Below are 8,561 nucleotides of genomic sequence, written 5' to 3' on the forward strand. Positions count from 1 at the left end.
AAAAGGGAAATAGAGGCAAGTCTGTTTATATGAAGAAGTCCCATATGGTTGTGTGTAGTCTCGCTAGGCAGCTTGTTTGTCTTGATTGCTTCCATGGTATTGTTTGCCGTGTTGATGATGTTTGCTGATGAAGGCGCTGGGCTGAGCCGTTACAATTCCCGGTTCCCAGGTTGTATAACCTGACGCAGGCCATACATATCAGCTCTAGTTACTACGTTGGCAGTAGCAATTAGGCCCATTGCATAGCCAGTCTCATCAAAATTGTAGATGTCTTCATTGGCAATCCCGTATTGCATTATAGTGATTTGTACAAGATTAAACCACTCTTTGATGTCCTTTGGATTTTCACATTTGGCCCGTTGGTAATTATATCGTCGAGAATAATTGAACATAATCTCATCATGGCGTTTGATAAAGCTGGATACCCAATTCTTTCCAACAGGTTGAGTATTGGCTGAACCATGCTGTGAAAGGAGGATATCGGCCATAGCTTGAATATGAGATGGTTGGGGGGCTGCTCCACGTCGGTCCATAGAGAGTATCCAGTGTAGAAGTGACTCCTCTCCATTTTTAGTCAATCTATGCCCATTAGCCCGCTTTTCAGCCCGTGAAGTTGTACCATGGAGTCGTCGGAGGAGGATTGTTCCAGGGATCTGAAAATGGAATGCTGCTTGCCGTACAGTCTGAACTTGAGATTCCTTTAAAGCAGATATTGCTAATAGGATCCTCCTCTCTTGTTCATTCTAATTTTGGAATTTGGGAGGCATTTCTGATAGAGTGATTGTGGTTTGAATGGCTTAACTGATCGAAGACGCGTAAAACGCGGGATGTGCACCACTCGGTAGGGGACTACGTTATAAGACTTGCTCATGTAAATAGATTTTCCTCTTTCTTTCTTTCTTCAGACTCAATAGTCTTGGAAGTGGCTACAATAGTTTCGATAGCAATTCAGTTCGTTAGTATCTACTATTCCGACCCCGTGACATTCAGCATCTGTCTGGGCGGCGTTAGAGAGCGCGGGAGTGTTCACAATATGAGATTGATGGCGGGTGCGGAGATGGCTGAGCAGGGTCCCGGGGGGAGGGGGAACTGCAAACTGGTGAGGCGCGGTACAGATCCAAACCCGATAAGTAGAATTATATAGAAAGAGATCCATCTCGGATCGATCGGTCGATACTAAGAAAAATAAGCCACTATCAACCCTTTCGCGGATCATGGAATGAGGAACGGAAGGAAAAGTGGGAAACAAGAAAATAAAAAAAGACGGTCACACGAAACGCGGCGCGACCTCTTAAGAAGCAAGCGATTCATGGCTATACTGATTATATACTGATCATATATACTAATCGATCGTCGTATCTAGATAGTGATGAATGGTGGTATTTGTTAGATTTGCAGGGCAGGCAAGCGGTAGCCTGCATTGAGGGGGCCAGGAAACCGAATCAGGCTGATCGAACACGGCCCAGGGACATATTGGCTCAAAATCCATCGGTGACACCGCTGGCCTTGTCCTCCTCCTTCCTTTTTTCATTCATCTCACACCACCATGCGTGTGTTGGATCTGCGTGGGCAGGCGGAGTCTCGTCCCATGGCTTAGGTGTCAGAAAGTAGTGAATGTTCTTGACACGATCATCTCTCCAGATGGCGTCATGCACGCCCTTCCACCGTTTCGTTTTAAGGGCATTGTAAATGTATGGAAGCGGGGCCCAGCGGCCTTGGAAAACCTCTGAAAGAAGAGACTGGTCGGCAAAGATCCAATCGGATGTATCAGACGTAGCCAGACTGTCCGTAATTTTCTTGTATACGCCTTCACTCGGTCTTGTCACGATGATACCTGTGTTGCACAAGCCAAAGCTTGCTTCGATTGGAGGAGCAATGGTCTGAGCGAGTTCTGGGGTGCCATGCTGGAGGGCCCATCCACAATTGGCCGGGATCCTTTGAGAATTGGCAGTTTAGAATGAGACAAGTTCTTCAAGACGGTGATAATGAGATGCATACCAATCTTCAGGGTAGTGAGGCCTATTGAGCGGATTGCAAACACATGCATGGGTACTACCAAACACGCGATTCCCATTGCCCTCCATTTCTGGTGGATCCAACTCAACATCCATCAACTCATCCATGTTATGAAGCGCCATCATGTCGCAGTCCAGGAGGACAACATGCTCGTATTCGTAAAGTGAAAAGCACACCAGTTTGGTCCAGGCATCATATAAACGTCTGTCTAGGCTCAAATCGGTAGTCATAGATGGCTTGAGGTAGGGGACAGGTTGTTTGAGTATGCCGCGGGCTTCAAGAGCTGCGTGGGCTTCCTCGGGGAGCGAGTCCGTGTACAGAACGATGAACGGATATTTCGTGCCATTTTTCCGGAGAGAGTATTCGAGGGTCAGAATGCCAGCCAGGTATTCGGTGTTTGTTAAGACAGAGGCCCATACTATAAGAGTTTAGGAATTGTAAGATAAGGATAATTGCAGATAGTCTGGACTGTACCTTTCGTGGCATCTGTGACGCGGCCACGCTTAAGATCCGTGGGCATGGTGCTGGGTCAGGGATGGTGTGCCTCTATCTGATTTTGCTGGGCCTGATAAGTTTCTGCTATGATCGATTGTGACAAGGCAAGAACAACAAGCTGTCACGATTTAGTGAGCGAGTGAGTGAGTGTTTATTTATCGTGGGGGGCGAGTCCTTCCACGGATGCAGTGAGGCTCTGGTCCCAGCAGGACATATGACAGGCATGATTCGGATTCGGATTCGGATTTACTCATACCCGTCCCAAGCCAATCTTAATCCATGGCTATGCGGGAACTGCCCCTCCGGCTGTAAGCCGCCGGGGTAGTTTTTGATACCTATTTACATCTATGGTGTGTGCTTTTCTTGAGGGCTCGGCTCCTCTCAGATTCATGAGAATCCGGGGCTCCCCGGCTCTCTTAGATTGCTATGTAACCAAAGACCTCAGTGCTCTGCCTAACTTGTTTCCTCCTCGTTTACGGCCCCGAATTGCCCAAGGAACCTGGTTCTCAGCATGAATTTGGCTGCACGGATTGCGAGCTTAGGCGTGTTCAGGATTGTCCTCAGATTCCCTCCTCCTTCTAGTCATCCGCCCGGTTTTCCCAGGAACTGCTCTCGAAGATCCTTGAAGATGGGGCATGCCAGGAGTACGTGCCGCACTGTCTGGGTGGCCTTCCCACAGCGGCAGTCCCCATCGGGTATGTCTGGCACCCCACGCTGGTAGAGGTAGTGTCGGAGCCCTATCTTTCCTGTGCGCATCTGGATGATGACTGTACTGAGTGCCCGATGGAGACCTGATGAAAGTGATGAAAGTCGAGATGGATTAATAGTTGGTCCGATTACCGAGGCCGACAGATCCCTCATATGCGGACACACTCGTTTAGATAGCTAAGCACTCATTCTACCATCTATGGTGTTTATAGATATCAATGTCACCCTCCGTGTAATCTAAATTTCCTCTTCATATATAGCCTCGTGCAGTCCGGATAATCGACTCCCCGACTTCCCCGACTCGGATTTAACCGCCTTGTTGGCTTATCCGTTTCAGGGCAGATCGGAACTGCCTGTCCTCTAGCTGAACTACCATCTATCATCTAAAACCAGATAGCTCCCCGCGCGAGGAGCTGCTTGGGTTTTCGCAATGTTGAAGCAAGCTGAGAAACTTGGGGGTTACTTGGTACAAAACCGAGATAGGGAGAAGTGCCACGGAGTACGGGCATTCACCAACAACGCAAGATGTTTGTAAACTTTGGTCTGTTTGAATATAGGGCAGGAACCCCCTTCGCACACTAGATAGCGCAGCGCTGGCAGGCCCAGCTTCTTTCTTTCCTTCTCCATGTTAGTATTTCGACAGAGAGTCTACCAATGAATTTATATTGTTCGAGACTCACACTATCGGTGCAATTGTTTGCAGCATGCCCTTCTTATCACAAACATAATGGCTCAACATCGACATCAGTCATCTTTAGAATCTGTATTTGACTTTTCACCTTCGTTCTTTTTAACACCACCACAAAATCAAAAGGCAACGGCTCTTATTGATAAGCTCATCTAGCATTATGGACTCGAACAAACCGTACAAAAGGGCTACAAGCCTGCAATCCTTATCCAGGAAATATCATTGTGTTGCATCTCGAGACACCTTTTTAAGGTTCTTTTTTTCGTATATCTATGTAATTTTCAATGATACCAATGAACCTGATGTTGACACTGATATTTCTGTCGCTTTATCTTACGTTGACAACTTCATTGGGGATCCCAACCAGGATCCAAGCACAATGGTCAATATCAAGGGAGCTGTCGAGAAGTTTGCTAAATATATTGTTGATAACTTTCTTCTTCCACGTACATCGATTTTTTATGTTCAATTTTTTGGGTTCTACTGCTAACTGACGTTATTTAGTCAGGGCCTCATCCGCTAAGACATCGCAAGCGACGCCTAAGTCGTTGTCTTCTATGCGAACACCCGCCCCAACCGGTACGAGACAGCGTGTTTCCATTCTGCGACAAAACTGTCTCGTTCGCGATCGCCATCGGTATGTGATATCTCGTAAATTCGATATAGTGGAAGCCAGAAAACGCGCCGAACAGCATGGGGATGACTGAGGACGATAATGGGAATCCCTTAAGAAATGAAGCACGCGGCGGATTTTAGTACTTAGAAGTTGCTCATATTCTTCCCCATCCTTTAAGAATCGTGGCTCCTGGAGAAACGGACTTGGTATGTCTGACATGGACTAGAACTAATTGCTATACTAATTTGTTCCTAGAGCGAGTCGAAGGAAAATGTGATTCGCATTTTAGACATGTTCAAGCCTGGAATCAGTCACCATCTTGATGCCTCCAAGATTGATAGCCCTATGAATGCTCTCACACTAACACTTGATTATCATCGACTATTTGGCGAATTCCAGGTATGCGTTGAACGGACGGGCCCACATCAGTATAGGATCGATTCGCTGGAGCATAATTCTTTTTTGCGTGATCCACTATTCCCCGTCACCCGAACGCTAAACCTGAGTTCGAGCCGCACCATCAATCCACCCGATCATCGACTTTTTGGCGTCCACTGTGCCATTGCACATATTATGAAACTCAGTGGTGCGGGCGAATATATCGAGAAAATACTTCGAGATATGGAAGAAGTAGATGTGAACTCAGATGGCTCGACGAATTTAGGATATATAACGGGATTAAGACTTGATGGTTGGCTAAACACGTTGGCTGTGTTTTAATTGCGTGGACTTCGTTCATCCTACTTATTCTTGTGCATACATGATACTCAAGTAACAATACCAATTAATAATGCTGAATGGTCTTTGAAATCTAAGTAACAAGAGCCCTTGGCTAGCAGAACATGAATAGCCCGCACCCAGAACCCATACTATGACTCTTCCACTGTTATACCTGCGTGTCTAGAATGTCCCTTCGCACTTTGTTCCCTTGCACCAGCCTTGTCAACACACCATTCAAGAAAAGTACGAAAACCTTGGTCATGATTGTTTTCATACGATGGCCAGTGTCGTTTGATAAAGGCTTTCAATTCAGCGAAGAACTCTTCAATAGGATTAAGATCTGGTGAGTATGGCGGCAAATACATCAGCTTGACTCCGTGTTCAGAGCACATCTGCTGTATCCGTTCTGAGCGATGAAAAGAGGCATTGTCCATAATGAGAACCGATTTTGGGCCTGGATGCAGTTGACAGTGCTGTAAAAGCTCCGTAATAAAATCCTCGAAAAAAGAGGCATTAGTTGGCCCTTGGAAGACGCGGGAAAGTAAAATCCGTCCTGGGTATATGCAGGAAGTATCTGATACCTCTGGTCGCGATGAAATTTGGACACTTGGACTGGCGTAGTACCTAGAGGGACCATCCTGTTCTTCTAAAGCCAATACGTTTATCACATCCCGATTCATCCACATAAATAAGATGGTATGAGGAGAATTTCGATATATCATGCCAATATTCATCACATAAGTCTTCATCTCTCTCTGCTTTTTTAGTGAGCTGTCTTTTTCGACCATCCTTTATGATGAAGTGCATCGCTAATGGTAGATTTTGGTATATGTATGTCGAATTCGTCCAGCAAAAAAAGTTGCATCTCTTGAAGGTATAAATTTGGTCTTTCAAGTAGATGTTCACAGAGAGCTTCCATCATGACTGGCGTGGCACTTTGTGGCCGTCCTTTATGGATTGGGGGTTGCCACGGGCTCAATAGCTAGAAGATATTAACGAATTGATATTCCTATCTAAACCAACTAGTAGCCATCGACGGGAATATCGAATCTGGAGAAGAAAAGAAAATAAGAGGCAAGTCTATTAACATGAAGAAGTCCCATATGGTTGTGTGTGGTCTCGCTAAGCAGCTTTTGTCTTGATTGCTTCCATGGTATTGTTTGTCGTGTTGATGATGTTTGCTGATGAAGGCGCTGGGCTGAGCTGTTATAATGGACCATAAGTACAATAATCTTGATACAAGAAAAGTCACATAAAAGCCATGAAACACAACCAGACCATAATTACTATTTGGAGCAAGAATCAATCCAGAGGGCAATATGGTTCGTGAAACAACAGAAGCAACTTATAGCAATTACATTCATTGTGATCACATGCTATCTCCAGTTTCACTATGTTCATTGATTAAGCTGAAAATTTATTGACCGCAGTATGTATATTCAATTGCGGACTTTCTCATACCAGTTGGGACGCTGCTTCTCATCCTATCTCTCATAACGCTCCAACTGCTTATCAGAGTCCATGATGTACTCTTTATCAACTTAAATTAAGGGAAATTATTCAGCAGGTATAAGATAAAAAATGTGTGAATACTTCCCACCTACCCGAACACTGGGTTGGTGTTCCTGGCATCTCTTCTCAAGCTTATCTGGGTGCTCTTCACAAGGAGTGTGACAGTCTCGAACAATATAAATTTATTGGTAGACTCTCTATCGAAATACTAGCATGGAGAAGGAAAGAAGGAAGCTGGGCCTGCCAGCGCTGCGCTATCTAGTGTGCGAAGGGGGTTCCTGCCCTATATTCAAACAGGCCAAAGTTTACAAACATCTTGCGTTGTTGGTGAATGCCCGTACTCCGTGACAAGGAGAGCGGTTATGAGGCCCCCTATCTTTCTCCAGCTTCTGAGCGTTGCTTGAATTAGTTTTATTATTATCAGTCACGACTACCTTGATTCAGGCAATGGCAGGAGGTACAACAGAGCAGTCACGGCGATACAGTGTTGCCTACAAGCTAGTTAAATGTCCAGGCATAACTACCTAAGGGCAACAAAAGAACAGTGTGACTCTTCATGAATCATAATCCTAATTATGCAAAATAAATCAAATCAGAGTCATTAAAGGAATTGGGTTATTTAGAGTTATGGTCCCTGAAGAAGAGAAAAAGAAATAGAACCTTAACTCCAGCCCTTGTTGGAATATTTCTGTCACAACCTGGCTTCCCTCGTATCGTACCTAGGGTTCTAGTTAGTTGTATTTCGAGACAGGACACTTACCCTAAGTGTCTTCCAAGCACTCATATGCTCAATGACCATCCAGGTCCTCTGTATATCACGTCGAAGGTATATCGCCCCCTCCAGGCTCCGTAAGATAGTCAACAAGTAGAAACGGTAAAGGTAACGAATAGAGAAACAAGGCCAACCGAGCACGTATGCTGGGTTGTTGGTTAAGTGCGGACGAGTCAGAAACTAGAAGGTAACCAATGCTTGATTAACTAGATTGATTGCGAAGAACTAAACTAGGTGCATGAATGAGTGTCCTTATATATCCTTTGCTCTCCTACCATTCCGTATACCATTTAGGGTAGATAGTGAAATGGGTTCCGTCGGAGGTTCAGGGGAAACCGGAGGAGTCGATCATCCGACTGCACGAGGCCTATATGTAGAAGACCCAATTAAAACGAACGATTGATATACTCTATCTAATGTAGCCTAGAGTACACAGGTGCTTGAGTGCTTGATGAGTGCTTGTTTTTCTATATGTGGCGAACGCTGGCCATATATCGGAGGTTCGCTAGTCGGACTAACGTTATCCCTTTGATCCGACCTATCAGATCTCATCATATAGATGGTAGGGCATCACGTGACTGATCCTTTGGGTTATCAGCTGGAATCCCTGTTTCTTCCTGCATTCCCATCATTTCTTGTAACCCAATGATTCTGCCTTACGTGAATACAGTTGAGGCCACCCGACCGTAGACCTCAGCCCACCCTCTAGCTAGTCACGTGGGATAAGGTCACCCTGGCCCACGAAGGTGGGCTGAGGTTTTTCAATACCTTACAGAAATCTAGTTCTCCTATATAACTTTTCTTTCTCACATTTCTTTTACTACTTCCCTCTGTTTTCTTTCTATTTCTCTACATCTGTCTATCTACTACTCCTCTAATCCGTACAAGCTCGGCCATCCAGAATGGCGAGAGTGAAGACGAATGTGAGTTAAAAGTTATTATCTAGTTCGGAACTAGTTTTCAATCGGAACCAGTTGTTTCGTTGGGATCAGACTAACGAGTATTTTTAGGAGGCATACAAGCGATACGTTGAG

General features: G+C 45.2%; 3 protein-coding genes across 3 annotated transcripts; 2 read left to right on the forward strand and 1 right to left on the reverse strand.

Annotated features, from left to right (window-relative positions):
• Nucleotides 1–1,478: 1,478 nt before the first annotated feature.
• On the reverse strand, nt 1,479–2,536 carry EURHEDRAFT_405541 (glycosyl transferase family protein; the record flags this gene model as incomplete). Its single annotated transcript, XM_040780391.1, has 3 exons — nt 1,479–1,935; nt 1,999–2,434; nt 2,491–2,536. The coding sequence occupies 3 exons, from the start codon at nt 2,534–2,536 to the stop codon at nt 1,479–1,481; spliced, it is 939 nt and encodes a 312-aa protein (XP_040635851.1).
• A 1,324-nt stretch (nt 2,537–3,860) lies between these two features.
• On the forward strand, nt 3,861–4,882 carry EURHEDRAFT_415869 (uncharacterized protein). Its single transcript, XM_040782802.1, has 2 exons — nt 3,861–4,729; nt 4,779–4,882. The coding sequence occupies exon 1, from the start codon at nt 4,068–4,070 to the stop codon at nt 4,395–4,397; it is 330 nt and encodes a 109-aa protein (XP_040635852.1). The 5' UTR covers nt 3,861–4,067; the 3' UTR covers nt 4,398–4,729; nt 4,779–4,882.
• On the forward strand, nt 4,636–5,327 carry EURHEDRAFT_415871 (uncharacterized protein). The gene is made up of 2 exons (XM_040782803.1): nt 4,636–4,729; nt 4,785–5,327. The coding sequence occupies exon 2, from the start codon at nt 4,815–4,817 to the stop codon at nt 5,241–5,243; it is 429 nt and encodes a 142-aa protein (XP_040635853.1). The 5' UTR covers nt 4,636–4,729; nt 4,785–4,814; the 3' UTR covers nt 5,244–5,327.
• The last annotated feature ends 3,234 nt before the right edge of the window (nt 5,328–8,561 follow it).

This window comes from Aspergillus ruber, assembly GCF_000600275.1.
Source record: "Aspergillus ruber CBS 135680 unplaced genomic scaffold scaffold00029, whole genome shotgun sequence".
Taxonomy (NCBI): Eukaryota; Fungi; Ascomycota; class Eurotiomycetes; order Eurotiales; family Aspergillaceae; genus Aspergillus; species Aspergillus ruber.